General features: G+C 32.3%; 1 protein-coding gene across 5 annotated transcripts in view; it reads left to right on the top strand.

Moving 5' to 3' along the window:
* Window positions 1–17,026, top strand: part of LOC111056291 (box A-binding factor) — a 135,920-nt gene extending 118,894 nt beyond the window's left edge. For 3 of the 5 annotated variants that reach the window (XM_039439876.1, XM_039439873.1, XM_039439874.1), the window contains 4 exons: window positions 3,561–3,691; window positions 7,563–7,727; window positions 10,410–10,494; window positions 13,104–17,026. In XM_039439876.1, coding sequence (XP_039295810.1) covers window positions 3,561–3,691; window positions 7,563–7,727; window positions 10,410–10,494; window positions 13,104–13,354 — 632 coding nt within the window. In that variant the 3' untranslated portion in view covers window positions 13,355–17,026. Of the gene's footprint in view, window positions 1–3,560; window positions 3,692–7,562; window positions 7,728–10,409; window positions 10,495–13,103 lie in introns of those variants that run through there. The other 2 variants (XM_039439875.1, XM_039439877.1) reach the window with 2 other exon arrangements.
* The last annotated feature ends 253 nt before the right edge of the window (window positions 17,027–17,279 follow it).

Genomic DNA, 17,279 nt, shown 5'->3' with positions numbered 1-17,279 from the left:
TTCAATTGTTTAGTAATTTTTCATTTCGTCAAGGAAGAACGTTTCCTAGAATCATAGAAATTTGAAAATAAAGATTAATTCTGCTGCAACTATTTACTGCGACTTCGCCCCGTTTTGGGAAGCCAATTTTCTGACTCCAACTGTTTAAGGCTGTGCAAAGGCTAAAAATAAACTAGCTACTGGTGATATTCTTCATGGAGGATGGATTGATTCTTCATGGTATTGTTGATCTAGTAAAACAAGAATTTAAAATAATATTTGAAAATATCAATTTCAAATATTAAAGTAAAAAGTTTATTTTTAGCCTTTGCACAACCTTAAAGTCTAGAACTTAGCTAAATCCCGAACTCGGAATCCGGCCCTTAGTGCTTCTGCTCTATCTAATTCTATCGAAGTACAAAAACTTCATTCTTCTAAGGCTAAGGGATTAGAATAGGTCAAAAACCTTCGTATTATCTTTGACAATGGAAACAGCCATTAGAGCAGAGCTATAAGAGCTCCAGTTATTATTGTTCTATATTATGGGATGCCACTTTTAATCTCATTAGTGGAAAACATTAGTGAAAAAATAAAGAATAGCTCATTCTTTTCCGACCGAATAACTAAACCTTTCAAGAATTTGAGAACTGATAATTAGTGAAAAATTAATGGATAGCTAACTAGTAGCTCACGCAGTATTTTCATCCACAAGTACCTGATAGAAACTATAGACCTTATGGAAATACAGCAATAGACTGGCTTCTCCACACATCTGTGTAATCACTTGTCAGCTGATTTATGATGAATAATTCTATAGTCTGATTTTTACTCTAATATTGGCGTAAGAAGGAGGCTCCTTTTTCCTTTTATATTATCCTTTAAATGCAAAATTTCCAAAAACCTTGACGCGCAATTAAAAATGGAATATACCTGTCAAATTTTATGAAAATCTAAGCTTATTACCGCGTTTCGCCGTAAATGTGCAACATATGAACATTTAAACATTAAAACATTTAAACATTTAAACATTAAAACATTTAAACATTTAAACATTTAAACATTTAAACATTTAAACATTTAAACATTTAAACATTTAAACATTTAAACATTTAAACATTTAAACATTTAAACATTTAAACATTAAACATTTAAACATTTAAACATTTAAACATTTAACATTTAAACATTTAAACATTTAAACATTTAAACATTTAAACATTTAAACATTTAAACATTTAAACATTTAAACATTTAAACATTTAAACATTTAAACATTTAAACATTTAAACATTTAAACATTTAAACATTTAAACATTTAACATTTAAACATTTAAACATTTAAACATTTAAACATTTAAACATTAAACATTTAACATTTAAACATTAAACATTTAAACATTTAAACATTTAAACATTTAAACATTTAAACATTTAAACATTTAAACATTTAAACATTTAAACATTTAAACATTTAAACATTTAACATTAAACATTTAAACATTTAAACATTTAAACATTTAAACATTTAAACATTTAAAATTTAAACATTTAAACATTTAAACATTTAAACACTTAAACATTTAAACATTTAAACATTTAAACATTTAAACATTAAGAGAAATGCCAAACTGTCAACATGAATCTTGGACCTCACTTCGCTCGGTCAATTATTCTAGGATCGCATAGCTTAATCTCTCGAAATATGTCATCTTATACATTTCGGGGATGCGATATCTCGATTTTTCACATACTCACTCGCTCACTCACTTTTTTACTATCCACAGCTGTTTCAGCCAAGGATGAATTATCCTTTTAATGTCGTTCAGCGAGTTTTCCCAAGGATGGGACCTAGTGCAATCGAATCTTTATATCATAAACCTACTATGTTCCAAAAATTTCGTGAAAATCGCTAGAGCCGTTTTCGAGATCGGTTAAACATGAATAACCAGATATATAAATACAGAAATTGCTCGCTTAATATAATAGGATATCAACTTATCTCAGATGAACTTGTAAAATTGTTCCAAAAATCTAGATACGAAGGAGAGCTCTTGTAGAATCTTTTTTCTCAACTGCCAGAAGTCATGATGTTGTCGTTCACTCTACCAAACGGCTACGCTTGTAGACTTGTAGATTATTTCCCTGTAGTTGTAGATTTTTTTGTGTTGCGAGCGCTTAGGTTAGTTTGTGTTTTATTTTGTTTTCAAGTAGTAGCTATGACAAAATTGGTCACAGTTTGTTTCTTTACTAGTAGCAGAGACAAACGAATATCCAAAACAAGTATTCCGTTTTCTCTGCTAGTAGTTTTTCTCGACTAGATACTTTCCTTGCTTCTAGTAGCACAGACAAACGAATATCCAGAATAGTATTCTGATTTCTCTGCTAGTAGTTTCCCTTCTAGTAGTTTTTCTCGACTAGATACTTCCTTACTTCTAGTAGAACAGACAATCGAATATCCAAAACAGTATTCTGTTTTCTCTGCTAGTAGTTTTTCCCGACTAGATACTTTCCTTGCTTCTATTAGCAGAGACAAACAAATACCCAAAACAGTATTCTGTTTTCTCTGCTAGTAGTTTTCCTTCTAGTAGTTTTTCTCGACTGGATACTTCTTCGCTTCTAGTAGCAGAGACAAACGAATATCCAAAACAGTATTCTGTTTTCTCTGCTAGTAATTTCCCTTTTAGTAGAGTTTTTCTCGACTAGATAATTTCATTGCTTCTAGTAGCAGAGACAAACGAATATCTAAAACAAGTATTCCGTTTTCTCTGCTAGTAGTTTTTCTCGACTAGATACTTTCGTTGCTTCTAGTAGCAGAGACAAACGAATATCTAAAACAAGTATTCCGTTTTCTCTGCTAGTAGTTTTTCTCGACTAGATACTTTCGTTGCTTCTAGTAGCAGAGACAAACGAATATCCAAAACAGTATTCCGTTTTCTCTGCTAGTAATTTCCCTTTTAGTAGAGTTTTTCTCGACTAGATACCTTCATTGCTTCTAGTAGCAGAGACAAACGAATATCTAAAACAAGTATTCCGTTTTCTCTGCTAGTAGTTTTTCTCGACTAGATACTTTCATTGCTTCTAGTAGCAGAGACAAACGAATATCCAAAACAGTATTCTGTTTTCTCTGCTAGTAGTTTCCCTTCTAGTAGTTTTTCTCGACTAGATACTTTCCTTGCTACTAGTAGCAGAGACAAACGAATATCGAAAACAGTATTCTGATTTCACTGCTAGTATTTTCCCTTCTAGTAGTTTTTCTCGACTAGATACTTTCCTTGCTACTAGTAGCAGAGACAAACGAATATCGAAAACAGTATTCTGATTTCACTGCTAGTATTTTCCCTTCTAGTAGTTTTTCTCGACTAGATACTTTCCTTGCTACTAGTAGCAGAGACAAACGAATATCCAAAACAGTATTCTGTTTTCTCTGCTACTAGTTTTTTTTCTAGTAGCTTTTTCGACTTTCGTTGTCCTTAGGTGAGGACTGTTTTCTCTAGTTTTCTGCTTGCTGAACGCTTTTTCTGAGTGGTTTTGCCAGCAAATTCCTATCTAACAAGCCCGTTGTGGTTTCGATTCTGTTGCAGTGGCTAGTCCCGGGAACAATGATTACTACAAGGGCTCTTCTACTTATCTACCAACAACTGCTACCACGTATACTCCTCACACCACACGGAATTCCTCATATCCCCATGAGGATAAAACTACCCGGCGACTGGTATGTGCCTACTGTTTTTTGATAACAATTTACTTGTAAGAAAACAAAGATATTGTCAAATTTCACTAAAAATTTATTAAAAACTTTAAAACAGAACCATGGTTTCACGTAGTTAACCAACGCATCATCAGTACAGCTGATATTGAACAAAGATATTGTCAAATTTCACTAAAAATTTATTAAAAACTTTAAAAAAGAACCATGGTTTCACGTAGTTAACCAACGCATCATCAGCTGTACTCATCCCTCAGTACAGCTGATGATGCGTTGGTTAACTACGTGAAACCATGGTTCTGTTTTAAAGTTTTTAATAAATTTTTAGTGAAATTTGACAATATCTTTGTTTTCTTATTATGGAGAGATTTCACAACATCACCATCAATTCTACTAATTTACTTGTATTTTCAGGGTGCCTGTACTGTTGTTAATAACTATTTTCTTCTATTTTCAGGGTGCCTGTACTGTTTTTGTCAGCAATTTATTTCAATTTTTAGGGTGCCTATACTATTATATCTTTTTTGTGTAGTTGAGAAGTTTATATTGTGGTAATTATTCATATTGAATGAAAAAGACTAAGAAATTTTCTTTAAGTCACAGATTTAAATCTGTGGTTTTTTGACAATTTCTTAGTCTTTTTCATTCACTATTATATCTGTTCCAAGATTGAGCTGTTGTGTGAATCTATGGTATGTGTCTACTGTTTTTGACAACAAAATTCACTTGTATTTTCAGGGTGCCTCCTTTTATTCCTGTGTTTTTGAGTTTTGATTGTTTTTACTTCCTGTATATTTATTTTGTTCAAATATCTCTCCAGGATTCTGGGTGCCTACACTGTTAATTCTGTGTTTTGATCGTATTTATATCTACGGTACAATTTTGAGTGTATCTCTGTTTTGTTCTATAGTCAAGTTCACACCACAGTTGAGAACTGAGATTTCAACAAATGTCGTCATTTTTGTGTAAAGCACAGCAATATTTATCTTATTTTCTACAGAGAAAATTTGTAATTTTTTGAAGAAAACTATTCGTGAACAACAAAATGACTAGCGGCAATCGAGCACAAAATATGTTCACAAAGAGCAAGATTTCCCACATTACTTGAAGATTACTGTGCATCAAGGACACAAACTGAGCATGAGCCTTCAATAAAAATAAAGCTCTTTCTATTGACAAATCTTGTGTAAACGTGGCTTAAGACTTTTCCCGGATACTTTCATTTTTTCAATGTTTTTTGTGGTTTTAATAAAAACTACTCGATTATTAATTGTCACTAGGGATGTTAGCATAGGGAAAAACTCCTGGTTCTTGTAAAGGACACAGGTATTGGTTTGCCTAACTAACATACTACTTGGGAACACAATAAGCTTCGGTTGACGTGTGAGTTTCTTTGAACCTTTGGATCCTTGAATCCGTCCCTTCAAAAACAATGAACAATTGTCACTACCACTTATCTATTAAAACAATCGGAGATTCTAATTCCAGTTGTGTAACTGGAAGCTTCAATATTAATCAGCTGGATATATTCCGGCATAGTTTTGTTTGTTTAACTGTTACTTATATCTGGTAAACTGGAACCATATCAAAAGCATGCAGGTTCAATGGGGTACTAACTACTAATAACGAATATCCCAAAATTATGGTGTTTATAGAATGGCCACAAACAGCCATGCAAATTATTCAATTCCAACCAAATTCTAATTTCTCAACTATTTAATTGTTTCCAACTAACTTACCTATCAAATATGTTTCGTACTGTCGACTAAACACAAGTGAGTGATCTAGCTTCAAGCCTCAAGTCAAGCTTCAATATTTGACTCTATAACTGGTGCCACCTGGTGGCAGAATGGAGAGTTACAAACACACTTTGAGTTGTCGACCAATGAGGAGAGAGAGTGGGTGGAGTCTCGAGTCAAGCCACTTCAATATTCCAGCCAATAGCTGCTGCCGTCTACTGGCAAAATATAGAGTTACACCAGATGTATTTCGAATTGTCGACAAACTATAGTGAGGTCCACGTTATAATGACAGTATTTGATTCGACTTGATGTTGCTATCCTTGTCTATCATTCGATAAAGTAGATAGCGCTATCCGTCACTAGCTCTGCAACGTTGCCAGATCGTTTTCCAGAAATGTAGGAATATAATTGATTCAAAAATATTTAGTCTCAATTATGAAAATTTACATTAATCATTGTGGATTATACTTCCTTGACAAATTAAAAATTAAATATAGCCTAATATTGTTTATTTTGAACAAAAATGAACAGTTGATCGTTCTTTTAACATGTGGAAATATAATTAAGTAACAAGAAATTTAATCTAAATTATGAAAATGTATTATTTGATCATCGAAAGGTAATATTTCTAGACGAATAAAATTTAAATAAAGTATGAAAAATTAATACTAGAATGAAAAATTAATACTACATCAGATATACCGGTATCAGCTATCCTCTATAGAAGGCAGTGGCAAGGCAGAGAATCGGCAACGCCGTTCTCTTATCTCCACTGTCATTATAACGTGGACCTCAGTGTAGAAGAAAGTAGCCTGTAGAAGGAAAAGCAAAAAAAAAGAACAACAACAACAACAAAAACAAAAACAAGAAGAAGACGAAGAAGAAGAAGAAGAAGAAGAAGAAGAAGAAGAAGGAGGAGGAGAAGAAGAAGAAGAAGAAGAAGAAGAAGAAGAAGAAGAAGAAGAAGAAGAAGAATAGGAAGTAGAAGAAGAAGAAGAAGAAGAAGAAGAAGAAGAAGAAGAAAAAGGAGAAGTTGAAGGAGAAGGAGAAGGAAAAGGAAAAGGAGAAGGAAAAGGAGAAGGAGAAGGAGAAGAAGAAGAAGGAAGGAGAAGAAGAAAAATAATAAAAATATTCACAACTTCTACGGTTGAGTGGTAAAGTGGACATTTCTGTCCAAACTTCGCCATGACATCAAATAAGAAAGTCAAAAATCATTCCAGTTTTTGTTCTTTTACTGTTATTTCTATTTACAAAATTGGTTCTATATCGTGGTGGAAGTTGAATGAGGGCAAGACCACATTAGGAGTTTTCAGAGTCGGCAGGGCAGGCACTCCAATTGCACTCCAATTGGCTGCTAGGGTTGGTGCCAAAAAAAAACGCCCGAAAAAGCGCCTGATATGGTCTCACCCTAAATCAATGAACTTAATCTTTTTACTTGTAGATCGCCAACAGAACTATATTGGCTGTCCTCTAAAGTTGCGTAAGTTACAGCTTTACGCGCCGCGAACATGAGCAATTCACTTTTAATCAGCTGATGCCAAGCTTTTTATATCTGTATCCTACCGCTTCTGTAAAAATACAGATATAATCAGCTGATTAACGCGCCGCGAAAATGAACAATTCACTTTTAATCAGCTGATGCCAAGCTTTTTGTATCTGTATCTTACCGTTTCTGTAAAAATACAGATATAATCAGCTGATGTACGCGCCGCGAAAATGAACAATTCACTTTTAACCATCTGATGCCAAGCTTTTTATATCTGTATCTTACCGTTTCTGTAAAAATACATATATAATCAGCTGATTAAATGTGGATTGCTCATGTTCGCGGCGCGTATATCTGTACGCACCTAAATATTCAATATTGTATTTTTTGTTAGGGCTACTCTTGAATATGAATAAAAATAAAAAATAAAAGTCATTCAAGTCTTGAAGACTTGAAGATTTGATAATGGCATCATGGCCGAAACATGTCGTTAGTTAACAATTTTAAAAAAGGGTACTTAGATTTCTATTTTTATTTTTATTTATATTCAATATTTTAAGATGTGTTGTCGATTACAATTTCTCTTAGTAAAATTGATGTTGTATCGTGTTAGGAGTTGAATAAATAAATAAAATGTATTCTCTTCCAGACGGCCAACAGAAGGACAGGGTTGCAGTGTAGCAACTGCACCACCAGAGCAACTTCACTGTGGCGACGTAATTCGGTTGGCGAGCCTGTCTGCAATGCATGCGGTCTTTACTACAAGTTGCATGGTGTTAACCGACCAATGGCCATGAAGAAGGATAGCATACAGGTGCTGGCATACGGCAAATCATCCATTATTATTATATAATATATTAAATATATTTCCATCTATTTAATTTATCAAGTCAGATTATGACTACACACATCCTAAATGCTCAGACTACAAATGTTTCATTCTAAGGGCCGGTTTCCGAGTTCGGGATTTAGCTAAGTTCTAGACCTTAAACAGCTGGAGTCAGAAAATTGGCTTCCCGAAACGGGGCTTTATTTTCTCATTTATATAATAGGAAATGTTTTTCCTTGAAAAAATGAAATATTCATGAATAATTCAAAATAGCTGAAACTTTGCACTATTTTCTCTTTACTTTATTTTGTGTTCAATTGTCTAGTTTTTCTAAATTTAATTTAAACGTTGTTCGCGACTAAGCCCACTACCTCCGTAAACAAAGCAATAGTGCATTTGTGTGACGTCAGCACAGGTAGGGTTCCAACACCAATAAAAATTCGTTGATTTCAGCAGATCTATATCAGCTAGATTTTCATTGGTCAAGGAGCCAACCTGTGCTGAGGTCACATGAGTGCACTATGGCTTTGTTTATGGAGATAGTTGGCATAGTCGCAGTCCACGTTTAAATCAAATTTTGAAAAACTAGACAATTCAATTCAATTCAATTCAATTTATTTTTTCCTTCTGAATACAATTCAAAGCGGTTACATAGAATCTTGAGCAATAAAGTTTATACAATTCAAGAAACGATATAATATACTTACTAAAAACAAACAACAAAATATAGAACTATACTAAACAATAAAACTCTTGAGCTATCACAATTTTATTCTTGTATAAAATTCTTGTATCAGATAGGAAAGAGCTTACATAGGCAACAAAGGCCTGTGCGTAAGCTCGAGTTATCATAACAATATGCGTTATATCTATAATTATAAAGAGAGATCTCAATTTTTATAAGAGATCTAAACTACATTAAAATAATTTTCAATGATGAATCTATAATCCCCATGCATTAAGAAGGGATGAAAAAAGAGGAAAACTAAATTATAAATAACTTAAAATTTATAAATAAAAGATAATGAAAACCAAGGAATAGCGAGGAAGGCCACAATTTAAATAACAAATTCAAGTCAGGAAAATCAGAACAGACAAGCATGACATAACAGAAATAAATCTCACTGAAGGCGCCCAAAATGAATCAAACACGCGCAACCCCAGTAACAACGAGTGAGACGGCATTATCCTCACTGATATCAAACAGCCAGTTCTTCATGTGCCACTTGAACGCAGAGTTAGAAACTACATCCAACAATCTATTCTGGTTGGAACGGAGAAGGAAATTTCGGAACAATTGAACACAAAATAAAATAAAGAGAAAATAGTGTAAAGATTCAGCTATTTTTAATTATTCATGAATATTTCATTTATTCAAGGAAAAACAGTTTCTATTATAGAAATGAGAGAATACAGATTACAGTATCATAAGTAGTTTTTATGATAATCTTTATTTTCTCATTTCTACCATTGGAGAAGTTTTTCCTTGACGGAATGAAACATTCCTGAATAATTCAAAATAGCTGAAACTTTACACTATTTTCTCTTCAATTCATTTGGTGTTCAATTGAATAGTTTTAGAAATTTAATTAAAACGTGGGCTAAGACAGAGCCCCGTTTCGGAATAGTATATTTCGCACCTAGAGCAGAAAATGAGATTTTTCCGGCTCGAAATCGGTTTTCAAGTCCAAGGCCGTAGGCCGAGGACTAGAAAAGGTTGAGAGCCAGAAAAACATTTTTGACCGTGGTGCGAACGCTATTTTTCGCCACACACAAAAATAAACAATATATGAGAATAGTTGTTTACTAAGCACTTCCGAAAGCAGAAGTGGAAGGTGATAGCTCTAGCAAATCTGAGGTAATCTGAATATCAGGAAATTGTCCAAGTATTTTTATTTTTTATTCTGATTTGTCTAAATAACCTAAAAGATGATGTTCAATTTTCAATTATGTGGGAGGTTGAGTTTATACTTTTTTATTCTTTCAAATGACAATGAGATGATATTATTATAAATGTTTCAATTATTGAATAATGAACACAAATGATGAAAAGTTTTTTGATCAGCTGTTTTTTGATCACCTTTCTTAGTTCCATGTTAGCGGCTGGAAAGAGTACTCTTTCCGGCCTAGGCCGGAAAGAAACCTGTTCTGACATCAGACGAGAATCATCTGCAAACAATGTCTCTCAGATCTACATAGGGACTGGAAAACAGCTGCTTTCTGTGCAGTGTGGCGAAAAGTCAATTTTCTGACTCCAGCTGTTTAAAATCTAGTAGAACTTAGTTAAATCCCGAGCTCGGAAACCGGCCCTAAATGTTCAGACTACAGTTTATTATTAAAACATGAACATAATTATTATAATATACATACAAAGAAGTTGCCAATAATAAACTTGGTGCCGGTTGCACAAAAGCCGGTTAAATTTTAATCGTGATTAATTCCACGAGAACCAATCAGAGAAGCCATTTTTTTCAAAAACGCCTTCTCTGATTGGTTCTCGTAGACCAATAATTAATCACGGTTAAAATTTAACAGGCTTTTGTGCAACCTGGCCTTAGTCCTAAATCATGATACCCCACTATAATAATGATGGTCATTTTACGCCTGTGATAAAATGATGATGTTTGACCATCCTATCAATTCACTGTTTCTTTTTCTCTTTTCTAGACAAGGAAACGAAAAGCGAGAGCTGGCTCGAAGGCCGATACTGGCAGTGCTCCTTCCAAAATGATGAAACTGGAGCCGCAATCAGGTAATAAAAATGGTTCGGAACTCACCTAAAACGTGAAACTTCAATAGAATTACTATACTTGTCTCCGTCAAATGACCAGAATAGCCGAGAAAGTGAAATTTCTCAAATAATCGATTATTAAGAGTTGAGAGATATCTTATCTTCTTATCTTATTTTTATTCATTCATTATATTCCTTCATAGTATATTTCTGATGAATCATAGTTGGCAAGTACCCTTTCCACCGCCTCCTATTGTAGACAGCTGTGATTTTAAGGCTGTGCAAAGGCTAAAAATAAACTTTCTACTCGTGATATTTTTCAAAGTTTTTCGATTTGTATATCGTCAAGCTATCAGAATGAAAAAGTTTTCTCAGGAAATTTTTTTTCTGATCATTACTTTTTGAGATATGAGCGCCTAAAGATTAAATTTTTGGGACAGAACATTTCAAATTCGGTAAGAGGTAAATCCATGAGATTTAGAGGATAGATTGTTCATGGTATTGTTGATCTATTAAAACAAAAATTTTCTGAAAATATCAATTTTTAAATTGTTATTCAATTCACTAAAAATAACTGTCAGTTGAGTTATTTATTATATCATGTTTTTCAAGTGAAATGTTTTTGTTCTACTTTCTGGGACCATTACTTTTTGGGACTGAAAGGTTCCGACAGAAAAGAGAATGGATCTTCACAGGTAGAATCAAGTATCTCCAGCAGGTAGTTGGACATTGTTCAACACAGAGACACACGTTGAACACTTAGAATTAGCGAGTTTAGCAGGCCTATTCAACTATATATAATTATTCATTCAATATACTTTATATATTTATCTATTCAGATTTAAAAGTTGAATTATTATTGCCGCCACTTGTTCAGGAAACTATGAATTCCTAGTTTTCATTAAATCAAGAATTTTCTGTGAAAATTGAAAATTGAGTTTTTACCTTCTTTAACCTCAAAATTGTTCCAGCAATCAGATTTTTAACTTAACTATGTGTAACGCTAGTTAGCCTCCATTGTGCACATTGGGTAACGCTAAATGGACTAGCAAATGATGGCGGTCAGACAAACTTATGTTCTCCTGACCGAAAACTGCACAACATCTCAAAGAAATTGGAAATATACACTGTATATCTAGGCATTTGAGACTCATGAGCTATATATTTGTTGTGTATCTGCCATACGCTTAATAAATAAATTTGATCAAGAAACTTGGATCCAATAACATGTTAGAAAAGAGGTCTAAAGATGTCTGTAATGAAATAAATTGTTTTATCTCCTCAGTGCACAGAACTATTTTTAAAAATGTATCTATGAATGGTTTTCACTCAGTGACAGAAGCGTGTGAACCTGTCGAAAGGGCCGACTATTTTTTGCTAATCACCTCGCAGTTAGAGATACCAGACTTGGTCCCAAACGACTTCTTTTCCTAGTTGGTCCCAAAAGTACTCTTTTTCCTAGTTGGTCCCAAAAGTCCTCTTTTTTCCCAAGTTTGTCCCAACAGACCTGGTCCCAAAGTTCCAGCCACCGTGTGAATCTGTCGAAAGAGCCAACTATTGTTTGCTAATCACCTTGACCCCAAACTTGTTCCCAAAATTCCTCTTTTTCCTAGTTGGTCCCAAAAGTCATCTTTTTCCCAAGTTTGTCCCAACAGACCTGGTCCCAAAGTTCCAGCCACCGTGTGAATCTGTCGAAAGAGCCAACTATTGTTTGCTAATCACCTTGACCCCAAACTTGTTCCCAAAATTCCTCTTTTTCCTAGTTGGTCCCAAAAGTACTCTTTTTTTCCAAGTTTGTCCCAAAGTTCCGGCCACGGTGTGAATCTGTCGAAAGAGCCAACTATTGTTTGCTAATCACCTTGGCCCCAGACTTGTTCCCAAAATTCCTCTTTTCCCTAGTTGGTCCCAAAAGTCCTCTTTTTCCTAGTTGGTCCCATAAGTCCTCTTTTTTCTAGTTAATCCAAGAAGTCCTCTTTTTCCTAGTTGGTCCCAAAAGTCTTCTTTTTCCTAGTTGGTCCCAAAAGTCCTCTTTTTCCTAGTTGGTCCCTAATTTCCTGGTCCCAAAGTTCCGGCCACAGTGTGAATCTGTCAAAAGAGCCAACTATTGTTTGCTAATCACCTTGGCCCCAGACTTGGCCCCGAAATGTCTCTTTTTCCTATACTTCATATAAATCTTCTTCAGACTTTGAGGAATTTGCGGCGCATAGAAATGGAGGGAGATCAGCCAATTACAGTGATGAATTGAGTCATAGGTGGAAGCGTAGTTGTCAATTTGTCGAATAGAGTCAGTCGAGTCTGTGATTGCAGAGAGGAAACTTCCTAAGTTGAACATGAGCGCTTGAATACTCACTGGAAATTAGAGTACGCTGGCCGGTTTACAATGGCAACATAGCAGCCGTGTATCCCTGCCACTGTATGCCTTCTCTGCTGCGCATGTCCATTCCAAGTCCGAAGTTGATTTAAACGAAGTATAGTTGGTCCCGAAAGTCCTGGTCCCAAAGTTTCGGTCACCCTTCTCACAATTCTTCTGTTCTTATTTTATTATCAGCATTTTTTAAATCATCCTCCATTCATCAAATTATTCAATGAGTTTTTTAAAAATATATTAAATTCATTTATTTATTTTTTAGACGTGTACACGGAATGTAGAACCAGCAGCAGCTCCGGTATGATGTCTCATAGCAACAACTCTCCACTACCTTACAGCAACCTGTACAGTAATCAGCATGCGGCATCCACACTCTACTACGACAGTCTCACACTGCCAACTAAACAAGAAACGTCTCCGATCTCAAGCAACGACCAATCCGCGTCTCCACACATTGTGACGCTGGCCAATCAGAAGCCAGAACGCCCTTCAGTCGTGTCTATAGCTTCGTGAAACTGAAAAAATCGTCTAAATCTTGAATATCAATTGAGAACTAGTTGATTGATATAGAATAGACTGGATAGAATTCAGTTTCATATATGAATTAATACAGATTTTGTGAAAAAGGATTAATAGTCTATTTACTTTGTGAATATCAATTGAGAACTTGTTAATTGATATAGAATAGACTGGATAGAATTCAGTTTTATATATGAATTAACACAAATTTTATGATAAAGGATTAATAGTCTATTCACATTGTGAATATCAATTGAAAACTTGATAGACTGGATTGAACTTAATTCAACTGATTCGTGAAACAGAAAACATAGTTAATTCACATCTTGAATATCAATTGAGAACTAGTTGATTGATTAACTGGAAAAATAGACTGGATTAAATTCAGTTGAATACATAGGTGAAGAGGGAAAGTTATTCATTCACAATTTGAATATTAATTGAGAACTTGATGGACTGGATAGAATTCAGTTTATTAGTTTCTTGAAAAATGTAAAATAGTTTTGTTTACATTTTGGAATATCAATTGAGAACTAGTTGATTGATTAACTGGAAGAATAGACTGGATTAAATTCAGTTGAATACATCTATGAAGACGAGAATTGTTCATTCACATTTCGAATATCAATTGAGAACTTGATAGACTGGATAGAATTCAGTTCAATAGTTTTTTGAAAAATGTAAAGTACTTTTATTTACATTTTGAATATCAATTGAGAACTTGTTGATTGATATAGAATAGACTGGATGAAATTCAGTTTAATACATCTGTGGAAAAAAATAGGGCATTAACATTTCGAATATTAATTGAGAACTTGATAGACTGGTTAGAATTCAGTTTAATAGTTTCTTGAAAAATGTAAAATAGTTTTATTCACATTTTGAATATTAATCAAAAGCTTGTTGATTGATATAGAATAAACTGGATGAAATTCAGTTGAATACATTTGTGAAAAAAGAGAAATAGTTTATTTACATTCTAAATATCAATTGAAAACTTGTTCGTTGTAATAATAGACTGGATGGAATGCAGTTCAATAGATTAATAGTCCAATGATAAAGAAGATCAATATTTTTATTTTTAGTTTGAATTTATATATCGAATATAAATATTGCAAAATTGTCTACTGATATTAGTGATTGCATTGACTCGATTCATATTAATAGCTTCGTAAAGAATGAAAATATTCTTAATTTTTCATATTTTTATCATGAGTTGAGAGTTTTCCTATTGTATAGGTAACTTCTATTGATTAGGCAATTGGTATTGTCTATGAATTACCTACTGATATACTCTTACCTATATCTTTTATTTATGTACTGTATTGGATAAAATCCAGTTCAATAGATTCATAAATATAAAAATATTGTTTATTTTACCCATTATTTTTAACGAAGCTTGACAGATCGCTTATTCATGTAATAGACTGGACAAAATTCGGTTCAATGAATTTGTAAGGAAGAAGAAAATTGTTATTTTTAGTTTGAATTTCATTTGTTTATCAATCGAGATATTATCTTTGGAAAACGATTCCAATCTAAAGTTGATCTCGGTTGATTTTCAAAAAACATATTTCAATAATCATCCTTGAAATTAATATTGCAAGTGTGCCTTGTCAGTGTGCCTTGTCAGTGTGCCTCAGTGAATTATGTCCTTAATTGTGGATATAAGAGAGGTGTAACATATATATTCAATTTTATCTCGTTAGACGTAATACTCTATGAGTCATAATTCTCCGTTTATTATTGGAAAACTTATTTTACATTCCACCTGTGAAACATGCAATACACTCCTAACAAGTAAAACTTATCAGGTTTAGTATTTTATATGATATTTGTCTTATCTCAAAAAAAATCATTCTAGATATTATCTCATGATATTATTTATACAAGCTATCCATTTTACTGCAAATATTAATAGCATTTCAATGATACAGAATTAATTTTAACTCTTGATTAATTCATTTTCTGTTGAAACACTGTGCAGGTACCGTATTTGAGATTTGACGTTTTGATTTTAACTTTCTTTTTATCAATATTCTTGCAAAGATATTTCAGGTATGATACTTGATATTATTTAAAGAATTTGAAAAGATTCTAAAATATTTTTCTGTTGTCAATTCACTTTTGAATGATTGTACAGATATTTGAGATACGGTATTATACATTAGACTATTCATAAATTTTAACAACAATCTAGAATCAATTCAGAACTGGAAAATTTTAATAAGTATTATACTTTGAAAAGAATTTAAAATATTTTTTAGTTCTCAATTCACTTTTGAATGATTGCACAGATATTTGAGATATTATACAATAGATTATTTCTAAATTTTAACAACAATCTGGAATCAATTTAGAATTGAAAATTGAACAAGTATTATACATCAGATTATTTCTAAATTTTAACAACAATCTGGAATCAATTTAGAATGGAAAATTGAACAAGTACTATCATCAATTATTTCTAAATTTCAATCTAAACAACAATCTAGAACTAATTCAGAGTTGGAGAAATTTGAAAAGTAGACAAAATTATCCATCCAAACAATAATTTGAGATATTATTAATTATATTAGAAATTTATAGAAAGAAGATTTCTTTATCATTGATTCCATACCTCACATTCCAATATTGATATATAATTTAAATATTTAATGTAATATTATTTTTGTATTTTATGAATTTTCATAAATCATTCCCATAGGCTACTCATATAGGATTATAATTTTAATCATTTCAGAGAATGATTTGTAAGAAAACTTATACTAGAATATCAAAAAAGACATATTACACCATTTATCAAATATCATGATAATATGGGGCTTATTCTCTATTACTTGAAAGTTGCTGTATCAACAATATCAACTCATGAATCTTTCAGCTTATTGCAATCTTTTTAAAGCAATAATTAATTATCACTTAAGCATATTCTGCATTGATAAGCTCTCTAATTATTTTACGAATTTATAATTATATAGTTGGTATTTATTACCAAAACAATGGTTGAAACTTTTGTTTAAACATCAATTCTTGGAGGTTCATAAAAATCAAGTGATTCAAAGTTTTATTTTCTTTGTGATTAAAAATATTTATAGATCAAAGAGTGTGTTTAAACAATATCAATTAATATTATTCTTATTATTATCAAATTCAGAATAGTTTTGATAATTCCATGATACATTTGTGATGACAGTATTGCGTTGCATTTCACATGAAATAACTTTTTCATTTATTATGTATTCTCACATAGGCTACTTCTAAAATATTGTAGAATATTATATTATTATAATGATATAGTAATAAAGGTACAATATTGAAATCTCCAACCGCTGTATTTAATGTGCCTATTCATTCAAATTTTGATCTGTCATTTGCAGATTATTATTGTGTATTGAAATGAATAAAGATCTATCATAAATAAATAAAATTTTATTGCCATGGAACAATCAAGTTATTTGTACTAAAAATAATTAAGATCTGTTTTCTTAGTAGTTTTCAAAATACGATTTAGCTAGGAAAATATTTAATAAATTGGACTTAACTAGTGAAATTTCACCTAGGAAATTGTAAAATTGAGAAATCTAGATCTTTTTCATTGTATGATAGGAGTATCCAGATTTAAAGCTGCTTGATGCAGTTAATAATATTATCATTATTCTTGATGTTATTCAAATCAGATCTCTTTGGCTTTAGTGTGTATTTCATACATTTCCTGTGAGGTTCCAATGGATGATACATGAATTACATAAAACGAAAACTTCAAGGGTACCTTTACTGTATAAGACAATAATAATTATGTTAGATTTGAATTATTTTTCAATATCAAACATGAACAAATCAGTAGAAAAAGGTTTCTTCATAGAATATTCATAGAGGTAAAATATTGGAAGTTTAGGTCTTTTAATATTTATTTCCA

The sequence above is a fragment of the Nilaparvata lugens genome, chromosome 13, assembly GCF_014356525.2.
Source record: "Nilaparvata lugens isolate BPH chromosome 13, ASM1435652v1, whole genome shotgun sequence".
Taxonomy (NCBI): domain Eukaryota; kingdom Metazoa; phylum Arthropoda; class Insecta; order Hemiptera; family Delphacidae; genus Nilaparvata; species Nilaparvata lugens.
The sequence above is the reverse complement of the archived record's forward strand: the minus strand, read 5'-3'. Positions and strand labels throughout refer to the sequence as shown.